This window comes from Crinia signifera, chromosome 4, assembly GCF_055691185.1.
Source record: "Crinia signifera chromosome 4, ASM5569118v1, whole genome shotgun sequence".
Classification (NCBI taxonomy): Eukaryota; Metazoa; Chordata; class Amphibia; order Anura; family Myobatrachidae; genus Crinia; species Crinia signifera.
In genome coordinates, this window is record NC_139220.1 from 242,112,187 (window position 1) to 242,129,975 (window position 17,789).

The following is a 17,789-nucleotide window of genomic DNA, read 5'->3' on the forward strand; positions in this document are numbered from 1 at the left end:
AATGCATTAGTGGACTGAGGCCAAAGATGACAGAGCTGGGCCGCATAACCATTTGTGAAATACAAGGGGTAATATACAACTGTATCAGCACAAAACTACTTGCGGAACTTATGATATCAAAACATTGCTAACATTTTCTAGATTTTGGAAAGGCAGAGATCTGCTATATGACTTGGAATAGTGTTAGATCTGTTGTAGTTTATTGTTAGAACTTGGACTAAGGTTTGAGCGGAAATTTGTCTAATGTCAATGGATACGATGGGTTCGGATAGAGGATTTGATAGTTTTGGATAGATGAGGATTATTTTTACCAGGTTTTGATTTTGAGGAGATCTTAGAATTAGGATAGTCAAACAAAATTAAATATCGAGCACTTTAAAAACAAGGAGACTCATTATCCTAGAACTCCAGGATAGTAAGATAACTACTTCAGTGCCTTGTCAAAACAGATTCTGTTACTAGAACGTCTCCCTGTCCAAGTGGGCACAAGGCAAATCGCAGTTTAAAAAAAAAAAAAAACTGTTCTAGATGTAGAAGCAGTCACTAAAGTTATGTTAGAGAGTTCTGTGGTAGCCACAAATATTTACAGCAATTTTCTCAAATTGTTATACTATCACCATCTTCAAATCATGGAAATAGCACTCTGCCAAGTAGACTCACAATCACACTCCATTTGAAACACTTATAACAGTAATCGGGGAGGAGAAAGAGTTAAAGTTTAGAAGTTGCCCATGCCAACCAATCAGCTTCTATCATTTCACAGGCCGTGTTATAAAAATAGCAGTTCGAAGCTGATTAGTTGCTATAAGCAACTTCTACACTTCATCTCTCTCCAAGATTTGATACATCTTCCCCCAGAATCCAATAACAAAGAGATACTGACACAGCCAGATAAAAGTGGGTGCATCAGACACTTGAACTTAGAGCTTGTTCTTGATTCAGGCTACATCAAATCTGATTGGTTGCTATCGGCAACTTCTCCACTGGTCCACTATTCCACTCTTTCAACTTTATCATTTAAAGCCAGGTGCCTGAAGAATACACACACTGCAAAGTATACCTGGAGTTCTTACATATGGATGCACTGTGCAGTCACATGCAGAATCTGTGTAATGGTGCCCATACACATATGCGATTGGATGCGATGGGACACCGCAATGTGATGTCCCATTGGATCTGAATGCATCTGATGGTGTCCAAGTGCTTTTTTCCAGCACCCGATGATGCATGTCATCTGCAATGCCACATGGGGTGCTGGAAGAGGGCTGGCGGCAGGCGGCAGTGTAGCGCAGAGCTGTGCAGAAGGGCTGGCGGGCAGCATGGGTCAGCGGCAGAATTTGAAAAAATAATTTAAAACACTGGGCAGCCCTCTAATTGGCTGTGAGAGCTCTCAACCAATCAGAGGGCCGCCCAGTGTTTTAACTAGCTTTTTCAAAATCTGCTACCGCCGCTGACCCCCGCCGCCTGCTAGCCCTCCTGCACAGCTCTGTGCTACACTGCCGTTTGCAGCCAGTGCTCATGCTGCCCGCTGCCTGACGATCGGATTGCGACGATCATGCACACATGTGACCACATGTGATCGCTGATGCAATTCAATAAATATTATGTGCAGCACATAATATCTACCGACACGACATTTGACCGGCGGACCTGCGCATCGCATCAGGTGACCCATTTCACGAACATACAATCCTTCGATTTATCGCACAGATGCGGTTCGAAATCGAAGTATTGTATGCAATATCGCCCTAGTGTATAGGCAGGATAACAGTAACACTGAGAAATGCAGGCTCAGTATTACATAGCTGCTTTGGTCACATAGCTGACCAGGAAAAACTAGCTGGAAGACTGCTACCTGCATCTGTCTTTTCAGTAAACACATAATTACGTTTCTAACGTTCCCCTCACACACGCTCCATCTGTGTATGACCCCCTTGGAAATCTGTTTGCTAAATTTACACTTTTAGGAATTTTGACTGCTCTGGTTTCCAGATATGGGTTTCTTTAGTCACATAATCCATCTGAGCAAAATATTTATGTAGACCAGTAATCATTTTCTCTGTGGATTAGACCAAGCACTCAATCTTGCACCAGTCCCACAGTTATGCTTTCATATCATAAAGTACATATCACCAGGTTAGTGAGCAATAATGCCAGCTGGGTCAGGATATTGCTGGATGAGCCCTACTAAGGCATTTACTAAATCCATCCATGTTTTCCCTGGTGGGTAGGATGCTTTATTCATTCCGCCTTGGAAAGACGTCTGGCAACAACCCCTGGATATATATTCGGATTCCTGGCAGGACCAGTGTTGTCAAATGACTTCCAGCTGTAGATTTGCAGAGACTCATCAGTAAGGCTACATCCCAACACAAAGGACTAAAGACTCTGTTCCCTGGGAGATTGAGGGCAGTGCAAGATACACGGTTTGTGGGGGACAGTTTACTATGGGTGGGTGACCTGGACTTAAATTCAGCATTTAGACCAATAATTGGCAAGCCAATCAAAGCATATTTCCTGCATGCAAATATATATGCCAGGGAACAAACTCAAATGGATGTTATCTCAAAAACACTCGAGATCATGTTAGGGAGTTGCTGAAATGACAAGGGTTTAGAAAGCGATGTATGTCATCTAGAATTAGCAAAACACTTTGTTTTATAGTCATTACACAGAGTAACTGGAAAGACTCAGGTCATGCAGATTAGCCATCGCTGTCAACTGCAACATTTTAAATGTCTCCCTAGTTGCTCGGAGATATTTCACGTATGTATTTAGACACATCTGCATGTAACCTTTGTCATTGTTTAACCTGAAACAGTAGTATTTTGGCAACTTTCTGTACATTTTCCATTGGGGTCATGATAATAACATATGTTGCTTCTCACAGGGAGAGCTTGTGCAATGCTTGGAGAAATAGCATTCCTGCTCAGATCATTCAGGAAAAGTAGAGGATCTGCTATCTATCATCTAGCTCTGCTTCTTCTGCAGTACAGGATATCATTATGCTCTTATAGATAAGTAAAAAAGTCATTTTTCTTGGACTCATTAGAAAATGGAAACTAGAGGGTCAATTTAGTAAAGTGTCAGTTTTTAGAAGTGAAAGATGTTGCCCATAGCACCAATCAGTTTCTACTTATCATTCATACCACTTTCAGACCGCAAATACAGGGTCGCACGAGACTTTGAAACGGTGCATCCAGTCTACATGTGCGGTCCGTTCAGATCGCATCAGCGAACCGGCAATATTGGAAGTTTGCATCCGGGGGTGCGGCACAGCAACGGAGTGTCATTGGGGGTGGGGGAGGAGGCAGTGCTTATAGCTGGCGCTGCTCCAAGCGCTGCCTCCTCCATAGTGTGAATGGTAAACGGGTCGCTCGACACGATTAACCCATTCACACTGCACAGCAAAACGGCAATGAACTGGTAAGAACCCTTCTTTTTACCCGGTTTGTATTGCCTTGTTGCTACCGGTTAGCTGTAACCGGTAACCTCTTTTGCATCGCACTAATTACCGAATCAAACATGGCATGAACCCGGTAATTACAAATGGGGCAGGCCTCTTCTTTGCTGGCCAATCGCCAGAACGTCAGCGCTGGCGATCCGCCAGCAGCCTGCCTCACCCGCACGCGCGTCTCAATCTCCGTTGGCGGGGCGACGGGAACCCTGTCCGTCTCTGCTTCAGGGAGACGGACAGGGTTAGGGGGAGGTGCTTTACAATTGTTGACAGTGATAGAACCAACTGGGTAACAACACTGCTGCAAGCTTACAATCTATAAGGAATTCAATCTTTCTCCTTATTTAAGGCCTTCACAAATAAAGGATTTTCATTACCAGCCATTCTCACCAGGAAACTAGCCAGGATTTGTGTTTGCAGATCCGGCTCTTTGAGAGGCCGAATCTGGAATTGCGGACACGGCAGCTGAAATCATGAAATTAGCGGGCATTTCTGCTGAAAAAGACTTGGATTTGCGGTTCCACGTCTTTTCTGATTTCCGGATTTCTGCAAATTGGAAAAAAACTTTGAATAGACGACTGCAATTTAGTCTATTCTCTGCGAAAACAGCAAAACATGGCGACTATTTCTCCATTTTTGCCATGGATTGGATCATTGAATAACCCCTTAGAATTTGCTGAACAAAAGGCATAGGGAGGGGGTTTTGGGAAAGGGAGCTATATGTGCAGGTAAATGTATACATTTAGTGAGTGAGGCATAGAGAGTAGGGGGATTATCACCCCAGAGCCGTAAATAAATTGCATGAATTGATTGGCCGGTACTTAGATGGTCTATGTAGTAAGCCTTGGATGGAGATAAAATAGCAAACAACCAGTGACATATCAGTTATGAGCTGATTGGCTGGTACTTTATCTCCATCCACTTTATCTGTTTCCAGGGTTTAGTACATAGACCCAGGGGCGTAACTATAGCACCGCAGCCTCCGCCACCGCGGGGGGGCGCTGTGCATGTGGGGGCGCCGGGGGCTACGGTGCTATAGTTAAAACCCCCCCTTCAATCCCCCGCAGACTTACCTATCGCGCTGGTCCCGGCGGCTCCGTTCTTCTGCTGAGGACCACCACAAAATGGCCGCCCCCATATAGCACACAGTTCTCTGAAACTGTCTGCTGTATGGGGGCGGCCATTTTCTGGTGGTCCTCAGCAGAAGAACGGAGCCGCCGGGACCAGCGCGATATGTAAGGCTGTGGGGGATCGAGGGGGGGTTTACATGGGCGGCAGAGTAGGGGTGCTCGGCGGGGCGGCGGGGTAGGGGTGCTCGGCGGGGCGGCGACGGGGGGGGGCGCCCCCCCCCTAACGGCGGGGGGGCGCCCAAAACGTAGCTACGCCACTGCATAGACCTGATAATCTCCATCCACTTTGTGTAAAGGTTTATGTCTACATTTATGAGAATGTTTTTGTCCATAATCCAATAAGACTGAGCCTGAGTTCAGCGGCAGTGCGAGATGTCCGCCAAACTCTGACAAGGGGGAAAACCATGCCTTGTAAGTTAATTCCCCTTTAAAAAAAAACGTATTAGTTCGGCGGACATCTGGCACTGCCGCTGAACACAGGCGGCATTAAATCTCACCCAGTGTTAGTACCAGTTTAGTGATCTGATTATTTTGCTGGTTCTTTTAATGAGATATAATATAGCAAACAAAGGGCCGGGATGTTCTATCCATTGAATTTTCCATGTGATACATCCTGTTACTACTCGTGCATTGCTGGTATGTACGCTTCGGGGTGGCGTGGATAGTGGGGGGGGGGGGGGTAAGTAAAAGCAATTTTTAGGACATACAATCATATTATTGTATACCTCATGTAATGGCATTGCACACCCGATAAAATTGCATGCGATTTTGCGGGAGAATACGATGCAATATTGTAGTGTAAAAAAAAAATTTTACAAGAAAAAATCGCATCGCATGTCCTTTTTCTACGTTACCGTCCGTATGCTAATTGGGCGCCCAACTAACATATAAGTACCAAAAAATGACACAAACCACACTATGGAGTAAATTTAGTAAGATGGGAGTTCCCATTGAAGATGGGATGTTGCCAATAGCAACCAATCAGATATATTATCTTTTAGAAGGTGCTAAATAAATTAGTAGAATCTGATTGGTTGCTATAGGCAACATCTCATCTCCAATAGACCTCCCATCTTAGTAAATGTACCCATAAGTGTCAGGCATACGTGTACTTATCCGCACGCACTCCTTATTGTTCCCCTGCATGTTACACATTTCATCACACCCTCCCGCACAGAAAACAATCGCAAATCTCCAAGATGCAGGTGAAACATTAACTTTGTACAAGCAAAGGAAATATTTACAGCATCATGTATCTGAACCATCAAGTCCTTATTCGTTGAAAGAAAAATACATTAATCAATCATACCGGTATAAAAACCTGGAGCTGAATTCTGGCATTGGCAAGGTCTAATAAGCAGAAGGAATGCGATAACATAAACAACCTAGTTGCTATCTGTATACATTAAATTGTCAAGTGAGAAAACACAGTGCAACACGGTATACACAAATCACATACCTGTGCAATGCTCTCCCTTACATGGATCTGCTGAACAACCCAGAAGTTGGATCTTCTGAACAACCCCGAGCAACACTACCTGGCACACGTCACACTAAGATCATAGGTGACAGAGATGCTATCGCTGAACATGAAGTGTTCTAACTTCCCAGAATCCTCATGCTTAGAGCTCTTCACTATATAAAGATCTCAGCTCATGATAACACCCATCTCAGGCTGAACTGCTTTCTTCCCAGTGCCATCAGGTCTAATGACAGGACTGAGATAGAAAACTATGCAGTTCAGCAGACAGCTCCTCTGTGTCTGTAATTAGCGCCACAGCCTATGATTTGAATCAAACCCCTCCTGCTCTCTTCCTCATCGTGGATCCTGAGGTGATCTGCTGCTATGCAAGCTGCCAAAACCACAAGACCAGATAGCCGACAAGCACCTTGCTACGCTCAGGTCTGTCATGGTGAATGAATACATGAAGTATGTAGATCGACCACAGGATGAAATATGATATTGAACACATGTAATGCTGACTTGTTGTTAGATTTGGCAAAATCTGCATGAACATGTAGAAAACAGCTCAGCGTGAGCTAATCCCATGGAAGAATGCACGAGAATTTACACAACAAATACCTAAGTCAAATATAACATAGAGAAATGATAAACACTTAGAGAAGTGCTGGAGGTAACCACAACAGTGGAGACAGTGGGACAACTAATTGGATGGCATTGCACAGGCAAACGGGCAGGTGTGGCATATCAGAAAATGCTGGGTGCAGAGAGTGCACACAGAGGGGTTTATTTACTAAGATGGAAGTTCCATTTCAGATCGGATGCTGCTATAGGCAACCTACTTCTGATTTATTTAGCGCCTTCTAGAAGATAATAGATCAAATCTGATTGGTTGCCCACAGTAATATCCCATCTGAAATAGAACTCCCATCTTAGTCAATAAACCGCATAATGATAAAGTGTAATGGGGCTTACACACAGGGCTTAGAAAATGCCCCTACATCGCTCAGTGTGAAGGGCTATAGCAATAGTGATGCGCCGACGCGCGCTTCGCTATCGCCCGGCGATTAATATCCAGCATGCTGGATATTAAATCACCAGGGCCAGTGTTCTCACCGGAGGACACTGGCCCTGACAAATCGCTCAGCACACAGCGCTGAGACATCGATGTGTGCTGAGCAATCTTGCTGAGCGTTCTGAGAGATCTAGCATCACTGAGAATGCTTCAGCATCTCCCCGTGTGTAGGTCCCATTGGAATAAAGGAAAAAATTAGCTGCACATTTCAAATTCTGTTTTTGGAATTCAGAGCAAATGTCTCTGTACGTTGTCTGTTAGCATTCGGCCTTTAAGGACTTTGTATATGAGGAATCAATGCCTATTGGGTGAAAACTATACATTGCATAGATTTATGTTATAAACATTTGATACCCTTTGAAGGTCTTGTAGAATGACTTTTTTGTTTGTTTGAACAGTGATAAAAGACTATTGACATAATATTGTAAGTCGTTCCACAATTGGAATGAGATTCACGCATCTCTTAGTAAAAGGTGATTCCCTAGTGATCGCACAGTAAGAAGTGATCAGAAGTCACCTACAGGAGTCACACTGCACAGAAGTACAGGAGATCAGGGTTGCTTGCTTGCATACTTATCTTAACATAAAATAAAATATAATACAATCACAACTTCAGTATTCCAAATAAGTTTCATTACTGCACAGTAACATACCTCTGAAAGATCTAATCCGCCTCAGTGAATATATAGACAACCAAATAACTTACCGTATGATGTGTGAATTTAACCCAATGACATTACATAAAACGTTAATAAAAACGAAGCATTTTCTTAGTGTAAAACAATAATATCCTATCACAACAGGAGAACAAAAACAGTGTTATGTTCCGTGTTTACTAGTGGCAGATGTACCCATTTACTAAAAGCAGGTGCAGGTTTCAGACTTGGCTCGGGATCATTAATATAATAGCAATGACATCACATGCATTCAACGTACAGAAAGAAAAAAAAAACATTTATTTACTTACTATACAATATATATATATATATAAACAAACATGACAATATAAAAACGGGATAATGCCTGGTCTATGGATCATCACATCTTAATGGCTCAGCTAACAAGAACAGAGCTGGAAAGGAGACAGGTGTCACTGGGAGGAAGTGATGGCTTGTGGTCTGTGCTGACCACATGGGTATAGACAGGGCACCAGCTGAGAAGTCTTTTCCTTGCTAATGTCTTGGAGTTGGGCATCTGTATTCAGACAGCATCAGTGGCAGGTAAAGGTGTATTGATGCAGATTTTTTCTCTGCACTGTTATTGATTATTTTAATCCAGGATGGGGTGGTCAGTCCTTTATAACCCACCATGGCAAAACTACCTGGAAGATAAAAAAATGATAAAACAGATTCCAGTTATTTATTTATTTACAGTTTTTCATATAGTGCAGCATATTCTGTTGCGCTTTTCAATTGGAAACAACAGTGATAAAACAAACTGGGTAGAAACATACCGACATAGAGGCAGGAGGGCCCTGCTCTTACAATGTTTCCTATTTGTACAGTAATCTGTCTACCACGCCAATTCTGATCACATGTCTACAGGGCTGGATTTGCATAACTGGAGACTGCAGACACCAAACTCCACCCAATCTTCTACTCATTCCAGTGGTGAAACTTGTGAGTGGCGGCGCCAGGTGAAAACGTATAATTTGAGCCCCCTCCTCTACCTCAACTAAAGAAATCATTGCTGGTCTGGGCAGCAATGGGCCCCTTAGTCCTCTGGGGCCCTAGTGCAATGCAACTGCTTCACTAATGGTAGTTTAGACTCTGAATCCTACCCTTTTTGTTAAATGAATATTCCCTCTACTGCCTGTCCCATCACAAAGCACTATACATATTATAATTCAATTCTCTAGTCAGGGAAAGAAGCTGGTATTTTTCATACAGAGGGAGATGAACTAAGTATTGGAGAGGTATACAGTGGAGAGAACATACCAGCCAAGAAGCTCCTGATCATACCAGCCAAGAAGCTCCTGTTATTTTTCAAATACAGCCTGTAACACAGCTCAATGTACTCATCTCCTGAGCTAACCTATGCTGTTGAGAACATTCTGAGGATCCAGGTGGCTACAGGTAGTTTTGACAGTTTACTTACAGTTCAAAACTAGGAACATGCAGATGTGCAGCACATGAAGAATGATAACAGAACATGCTCTGAATCTAGAATTGCTTAGTAAAACCATCAGAGATGTGTTGAACCAAGATAGAGCCACCATTCAGATTCTGCAGCCCCAAGGCACAGGCTTACAGTGACCAAAGCTAAATGCTACTCTGCAGGATTATTCCCCATAATGTAGGTCATATCGGAAAAAAAGCCTCGTACTTCAGGTCATTACCTTTTTTATGGAGCTCTATGGGTTTTGCCGATCCTAGTTTGGTGAATATGGACATTTCAGAAACTGGAGCAGTGTCTACAATATCTCGGGAGCAGATGAGAACCACAGACCTAGGACAGAAGCAAATAAGATGACCTTCAGTACCTCCAAATCTGATACAGAATAAAGGATTTTGGATGTGGTTTGACTTATTAGTAGAAATAACATTGCATGTTTGTGTTTTATGTAAGTCTCTGCAGAATATGTAATGCGTGTGTTATCCATGACACCTGTAGGTGTTCTGTACCTACCTCTGTTTCATTGATGTTTGAATGTAACTGGACATTGCTTTTGTTGTGCTTAAATCATTGATCATTTCAAAATGTCTCTTGCTTACAACTGTTCCTGAGCATGCATCCAACACCAATAAGAATAGACCTCTCCCCTTGAAGATGAAAACTTCCTCGTCAACCTGGACGTAAAGATAAATATATACAGTGTGAGGGGAAGAGCCCAAATTTACATGCAGTTCATTTAGTACTCTGACCCGACAGATTGTCATTTCAGAATAAAGTGTTCTCAATCTCAGCTGTTTCCAATGAAAATGTCAAAACTTGAGACCACATATGTCAGGCAAGTCCAAACTATGGCCCTGCAGCTGTTGTGAAACTACAGATCCCATCATGCCTTGCCACAGTTTTGATATTAGGGAATGCTAAAATATGGCAAGGCATGCTGGGATGTGTAGTTTCACAACAGCTGGAGGGCCACATTTTGGACATACCTGACATAAGCGATTGAGGGGGGGCGGTAGGGGTATATAATGTGCCTGAAATCCTTTATAAAAATTGGAAAATGACAGGTTGCAACTGGTAAAATACAGAGCCATAGTCAGGGGAAGCAGTGCAGGTAAAAAGTGCAAAGCCGTCCCATAACGCAGGACAACACCTCAAAGGGTCTATGCTTCTAAGTGACAGACAATCTCTAGATCAGGGGTGGGGAACCTCAGGCCCGGGGGCCGTATGCGGCCCCCGTAGCCGGTCTGAGTGGCCCGCCCACCCGCCTGGCAGCTTTGCCGGGAGTCAAGTACAGGGGAATTCTCATGAGAGGTCGGTAATTCTTGCGAGATTCCTCTTAATCAACAGCAGCCAGGGACTGTCAGTCCTATTCAGCGGCAGCCGCCGGAGAGTGGGACGGCTGCAGCAGGACAATTTGTAAGATAAATATTTACATATGGCCCCCGAAGGATTTTTTCCCCATACAAATGGCCCTTGGCACGAAAAAGGTTCCCCACCCCTGCTCTAGATGATCCGTAATTCACAGCGCAGCCACACCCATGCGTGATTGCACAGGCCTATATCTGTTCATAGAATGAAACCTGTCATGGCAGTAGTGGCATATGCATTCTTCTGATATGAATTATATTTATTAGGAATTTATAGTGAGCTGAAAAGAATTGCAAATTTGCCTTTGCAGCCCCCAGTGAGTCTCAGGCCTGGCCCTTGTTGCATACCCATCTCCTTCTAGGTGCCCCTGCTGCTAAGCGCAAGCAGCTCTTATGTCACATTATTTGCACATTGGTATCCAAGAATACAACAATTACATGGTCACTGCTCATATCTTCCTACAAATGTATGTAGACAAAGTGGCAAAATGTACAATGTCGACATCAAAATTTCAATGTGTGAAAAGCCGACATTCAGCAATAAACTACTACATGTGTCTTACAGACATCACTAAACATAGAGAATGGTGGCTCGAAATTTGTCCCATTTATGGAGATTGTTTAGGAATCCAAAAAGCGCTGAGCCTAAGACCAAAATCCACGTGGCACAAGTGTGTTTATATCTAGTGATTTAGTTTAAGTATTCAGAGACTGATTAGAGTTTGGTAAGGAGCAATATACAGTACTTGCAAATTACAATATAGTTAGTACTATGCAATGCTAACTCATGGTATAAGTCCTTATAAAGTTCTTAGAATCATAAGATAAACAGTTAAGGAAAAATAATCCATGAACCTTTGTATGGCAGGTTCCATTATGGTGAGTTATTGTCCTGCAGTGTTCTAGAAATCACAGAACTGTAATCACTAGTCACTAATCATGTAGCTTTCAGATAGTGATGTTATTACCTTAATGAAGGCAGATTTCATTCCAATTAAAACATCCTCCCTGCGAACAGAATGAACCTGTACCTTTGTGTATTTGATTGATGGGCTACTGGTTATAGCAACCTGTATGGACAATAAAAGATCAACATTACACAAATGTCAAGCATAATGTCACAGACTCAGTAGAATAGTCTAAACTATTTCATTGTACGGTTTCTTAGATAAATTGCTTTGACTCTAACATTGGCAGTCAGCTGATACAGGCAGAGCACTCTGATGTAGTACAGATTTCACCACAATATTCCAACAGCAATGTATCTGCGTAGGCACTAGTAGTCACTAGTGCATGGTTCCCAAACCTTCTTGAATCACAGTGCCCAGCCTAGAATAACAGCATGGCACCCCTAGGCAAAAAACTGTACTGAGAAATTCAGCAAAAGTGATTAAATAAAGTAAACTGTGCTTACATGTCATTCTGAAGGTGCCCATAGACTAGAGTGATTTCTGGTGATTTGGTCACTTTTCATCTTATTGCAGCGATAAATCAGATGAAATGTGTCCAAATCACATGTTTTTGACATCAAGCCTGAAGATTGCACAGGCTGCACTATATATTTATCGCATTCCCATGCCTCCCGGCAGGCTCGGCTTGGATCGCATACAATACAACATGGGCCTTATTCTGGTGACATCGCTCCCCTCTCCGACCAGAGAGTGTCTTAGATTTGCGTGCACCTTCCAAATCATTCGATGGTTGGCAACCATCGAATGATTTAGCCCCTGCACCCAAGGCTGTGAATGGATGTTTATGCCAAACATCCATTCGCAGCCATGCGGGGGGAACTTGGCAAATGAGCTTTGCATGTGGACCAGAATAAGGTCCCATATGCAAAAGGACTGCAAACGGTGTATCATATGCAGTCCCTGGCCGTTCAGGGAGGATCGCGGCTGAGTTCTACCCTGGGAGAAGTCGCCCAAGTGTATAGGCACCTTAAGGCTCAGCCCCAGTTATGGTGATGGTAGACAGGGTTGCACTTCAATTTGGCCACATAACTTATGAATGGCATCCACCAGCACTGGGTTTGCCTATCACATTAGGTATTAGACCACCATCCCTGCAAGTGCCCCACCAATTTGGTTTCTAGTGCAGGGATGCAGTCACTGTTATTGTTAGTACAAATGTTACAGCTTCTATAGTTGATTATTATAAAAATCAGTTAACTAAAATGTGAGCCAGTACAGATGCATTGGTTGTACTATGCGAAGTTGTATATTCCACAATCCAGTGCAGTAGCTCGGTGGTTAGCACTGCTACCTCAGAGTACTAAGGGTTTGATTCTGACCAGAGCTTTATCTGGATGTATGGGAGACTTCTGGATTTTAGGCAGATGTCCAAAAGCCCTGAAGAGCAGACTCCTTTCACAAATCCCATCGCATTGCCAATAAAGTGGGCACTAATGCCCATAGCCACTGGATACAAGTAATAAATATTGGTGCGTCTGGTAGGAAATAGACTGTATTTTACAACCAATGTAAATGATTACATACTTTGTAACATGATTGTCCCTATTTACATAAACAATAATGTTATTTTCCCCTGTTACCTGTGGAGCCCCACACTGGCTACAGGGCAAGGCAATTCGCTTGGACACAAATAGTTTGGTATGCTGGGTATCACTGGCTCCATCGGGGAAAGGTTTTGGTATGCATTTATTGTAATCATCTGAATGAAAATGGGCTGTGATCTTAATCCGCTCGCAGCCATGCTGGGAACAATAGCTGTGTCCATTTCGGGTTTCATGGGCTTGAAGGTGCAGGAAGAGATATCTGATAACAGAGAGACAGGTGCACATTAATAAATACATCAGGCACACACTACCCAATACACATTTGTCCTGAGTTTACCTCTAAACTATCTGCTGTTTATAGATCACAGCATTTCATAAGGATACACTAGAATTTGCCATCTGTTGCCATTGCAGGAACCTCAGGTTTAGTAATTACGGAGCTTGTTAACCCACTCCTGACCTGGACAAAACCTTCTTCCAAACCAATATCAGGGGTCCAAAAGATGGTCATCAAAGCCTGCCACCAGCCAAACCTAATAACCTTAAGTCAGGGAACGTAACAAATTAGCACCGTGGTTTCGTAAATGATGTCATAAAAATAATAGGTTCTGATGTTGAATGTATATGGAATATAATTTACTGTAGATTGTAAACTCTCATCAACAGGGTCCTATTCTCTCATGTGCTTTTCGTTCCCCCATTTATACCATCATCGCCACTGCCCCGTACAATTAGCAGGTGTTGCTTCTGTGGGAATGACTGTGTATGACACAATGCTTTGTGGCTTTGTATCCCAAGTTCTGCAACATTTTGTACTGTAAGTCTTTTGCATCTTTTTTCTTCTTAGTTTATTTGCTTATGTTCTTTGTAAGGTGCTACAAGCCCTTGCTACAGTATATAAAAGTTCTTATGCATCACAAGATGCACACAGTTCTGAATCAGTAGCATATGTGTTTAAGACACGCATATTTCACATATGTTAAGAAAGAATTCAGTATGTGTGATCAGCGGGCATTATGGCGGTGGTAAGAAGACAGCGACACCCGCTGATTCCTACAGGGACTTGGTAAGTATACTTACTCTCTCACCCTGCCCCCCTAACCTTAACCCTCCCTACCTGATGCCTAACCCTAATGCCCCCTTGCAACCTAACCCTTATGCCCTCTTTGTAGTGCCAAACCCTTCCTGAAGCCTCACCCCTACCCAGTGACTAAACCTAACACAAACCCCTTCACACGGCCTAACACTACGCCAGCCCGGCATACTTATGATCAGGATGCCGGCATTTGGGATTCAAGCATCAGCATCTCCACTGATGTTGGGATTTGACCACCGGTGCCCTGTCTCCCATCATTATAACTATATCCCCATAGCACACACTACAGCAACAGGCAATCTTGCACATTGTAGGGTTGAATTCCCTTTGCCCTGGACAATGCAAGATTGCCCAAACACATTACGTGATGTACTGAATGATTGCACAGCGCCACATACAAAATTCCCTGACGGCCATGCACCATGATCAGCCGGAAGATCACGTATGTGACCCATGGACATGTGCAATCCTACGTACACACTGAACGATCTACACAATTTGTCATTCCAATATCACACGTAGGGTCAGATGTATCAAGCTTCAAAAAGGGATAAAGTGGAGAGTGATAAACAACAATTCAGAGTCAATAGGGCTGAGTTTTCATCAATATAAGTTTGGCCAACAAAATGGCTGCCTGCTGAGGTGTAACTAGGAAGTTTTACATCCTGGGTACATTTTAAACCCTTGCCACCTTTTTTTAATTTTATGCTTCCACCTACGCTCCATATGTCACCCAGCTATGAAAACTTGGGGATAAAGCAAGATTTGTAAAAGTAAAGCACAATACAATTTTCTATATATGCTCAGACTTAGACTTTTATCAATGTACAATCCCATTTCCCATCATGCTCTGGTCCTTGGGGCACTTAAAGTTACTCTGGCAAACTCCGCAGCTGTACATACAGTCAGGGCAGGCGACAGGGGGGGTCAAGGGGGACATGTGTGACGGGCCCCAGAGATCTGAAGGGCCCCAGAGTTTCCATACCCCGGCATGGCCACTGCCTGTACTAGCTGGCCTGTCAGTGAGCTTTGGGGGCCCGGCCGTTACTGTGCACCATCTGAGTCTGACTGACTCACTGTGTGCCACTGCCATCTACTGTGTGTGCGCCCTGCCACTCGGCGTGCAGAGCCATCTACTCTGAGTGTGCGTATGGCCTGGGGCCGCAGGCGCACAGGCATACCCCCTGCTGGTGCTGTGGCCTCAGTCTCTGGCTCCTGTACTTTTACTGCGCATGCACGGGTCGTCTGTTCCGCACTCTGCAAATGACCTGCCCTGCCTGCTCGTAGTGCTCAACGTTCTTTTGTGAAAGTGACAGGCCAGCAGCAGCCAGAGCCAGCAGTCAGCAGGAACCAGGAGCCAAACCAGCAGGACTGAGAATGAAAGAAGTCCGCACCTGAAAGCAGGATCTGGAACAGCAAAAGGTTAAATGAGGCTCATGCAGAAGAGCGTTGTGTGGATTTGGGATTAGGTGGGGGGGCCCAGAAATATCATTGTACAGGGCCCCAAGATTTATGTTGCCGGCCCTGCATACAGTATAATGGGCATCATACTATAAATTGCATGCCAGGCAGCACTCTTGCAGAAGCCATTGTTTTGTACAGGTAGTGAGCTGAGTACAGACTGAGCTACTGTATATCATTAGAAATTACAGTACATTATCAAACAATGGGTGTCTTTGTTTCCTCTATTAAATCGTCTTCTCAAAACATGACAAGCCATGAATTCCGAAGCGATAATAATCAGGCATATCCCTGTTATTATGGGAAGTAAATCAAGTTATTAGCAATATTGTGGCTGCATGGCAGGAGTTAATCAGCCGCCACACACATCACAGTATGAAACACGAGCACTGCTATTCAAACAGGCACCCAGGCTGCTGCCCATTGTGCTGACAGGGAAGTGCAGGTGCGACATTAAACTGTATAGCGACCTTCATGTCTGGGAGTGTTTAGGGATTCATGATAACATCTGCCCTCCAGGGACCGGATTCTGAGTATAACATGTTCTAGCAAAGTATAGCGTGCAGATAGAAAACTAGAAGCAATAAATAAAGGTTTTAGCTTAGAATCAACTTATAATAGGTTTTAAAAATGAATATGTGAATTGAATTTGAAACAGACATAACTAAGCTGTAATTATGATTGAATGTCAGTAAACATTGAATCACTGAAAGTATTTCAGACCACTTACCCAGAATCCTTGTTGAAGTGATAGAGCCTTGCGCCTGTCTTATTCAGGGCCTGATGGATAGAGGGGGTGATGAAATAGTGACGAACACTGTGCACCCTTCCAGTATGACGTTCATAAATATCTGCGGTTACTTGAAAAACTGTACTCTGGGGGTAACACAGAGCGATTTGCAGCCAATCTCCCCTGTTAGAGACAAAAAAGTTAGGGTCGGTTTGAAACGTACCATTAAAAGATATAGGGGCTCATGTATCAATGAGTTATAAAACTTGCTTTGAATAATAAAACTCATTGAATGATAAATGCTGCTCTGTCCAATCAGCTCCTGACATGTGTTCAGCTCCTGTCATGTGATCAGCTCTTGTCATGTGATCAGCTCCTGCCATGTGTTTGGAAAATGATAGATTGAAGCTGGTTTTCGCCATTCACCATATGTAACAAGTGCTATCATTCACAACAATTTTTATCACCCGTTGATAAATGGGTCCCATTATATATTCTGAATATATTCTGAATTAATGGCTTTAAAGATAGTTACAAGAGAGGTATTTTACCTCTCTTGTCTCTCTCCACTGTATCACTCTCCAAGGCTAAGTAGTTCTGCCCCTAATAGTGTGATCTCCCAGATGCATACGGGTCCACTTCTTTTTGCCTTGTAAATGATGCTTTAAAAAGACTGACATTCTCAAATAAAATGCACAACCTCCGGCTTTTCACACCCCATTACATTTACCCCCAGGTCACCATACTGTTGCTGTAACATGCTTACTCTTATTATTCTGCAGACACAGGAGTATAATATAATTGGGCCTGTGCTGCACAATTAATCAATTCTAAGGGGTCAGTCCAATTACCCACAAAGGGTGCTGCTGTGGCACTGAAAAGCCGGCAATGGTATGGCATCTTATATCCTCTTGGCACTGCCCCCTGCCTGTATGTGCACAAATTTGCTGTTTAGTGCGCGTTCAGGCCAGTGGCGTAACTAGATAGATGTGGGCCCCATAATAAAACTTTTTAAGGGCCCCTACTTATCACCTAATGCTGAAAAAATGTATACAGCACATGATACTTTAACAGGCAAAGTGGGCCCCTTCAAGCTCTAGCAGCTGCACCCCCTGCACCTATGGTAGTTACGCGCTTGGTTCAGGCTACAGTAAAGTGTTGCCATAGACCTTCCATGGAAGATTCCTGGTAGGCCGGTGCACCTGTGAGGTTACCTGTCAACCAGGGACTTTAAAAAAAAAAGCTGTGAGTAGTGGGCCTGTCCCCCTCCTGTCTCTCACAGCCACACACTGCAAATACTCATCTAAGGTAGGTGTTCACCTATGTCCATTGTGGCATCTGTTAAAGGTCAGGGGTGGGTGCTATCTGGGGTGTAACAATT

The 17,789-nt window shown here is 43.6% G+C and overlaps 2 protein-coding genes across 5 annotated transcripts in view; both read right to left on the reverse strand.

Annotated features, from left to right (window-relative positions):
• CEMIP (cell migration inducing hyaluronidase 1) overlaps positions 1 to 17,789 on the reverse strand; it is a 118,236-nt gene that overhangs the window by 62,375 nt on the left and 38,072 nt on the right. The window lies entirely within an intron of this gene.
• Positions 8,058 to 17,789, reverse strand: part of LOC146075187 (cell surface hyaluronidase CEMIP2-like) — an 87,150-nt gene continuing 77,418 nt past the window's right edge. For all 3 annotated transcript variants that reach the window (XM_083184157.1, XM_083184160.1, XM_083184158.1), the window contains exons 20-25: positions 16,409 to 16,591; positions 13,158 to 13,380; positions 11,575 to 11,676; positions 9,753 to 9,913; positions 9,463 to 9,572; positions 8,058 to 8,445 (exon numbers count right to left, since the gene is read on the reverse strand). In XM_083184157.1, coding sequence (XP_083040283.1) covers positions 8,297 to 8,445; positions 9,463 to 9,572; positions 9,753 to 9,913; positions 11,575 to 11,676; positions 13,158 to 13,380; positions 16,409 to 16,591 — 928 coding nt within the window. In that variant the 3' untranslated portion in view covers positions 8,058 to 8,296. The remainder of the gene's footprint in view (positions 8,446 to 9,462; positions 9,573 to 9,752; positions 9,914 to 11,574; positions 11,677 to 13,157; positions 13,381 to 16,408; positions 16,592 to 17,789) is intronic.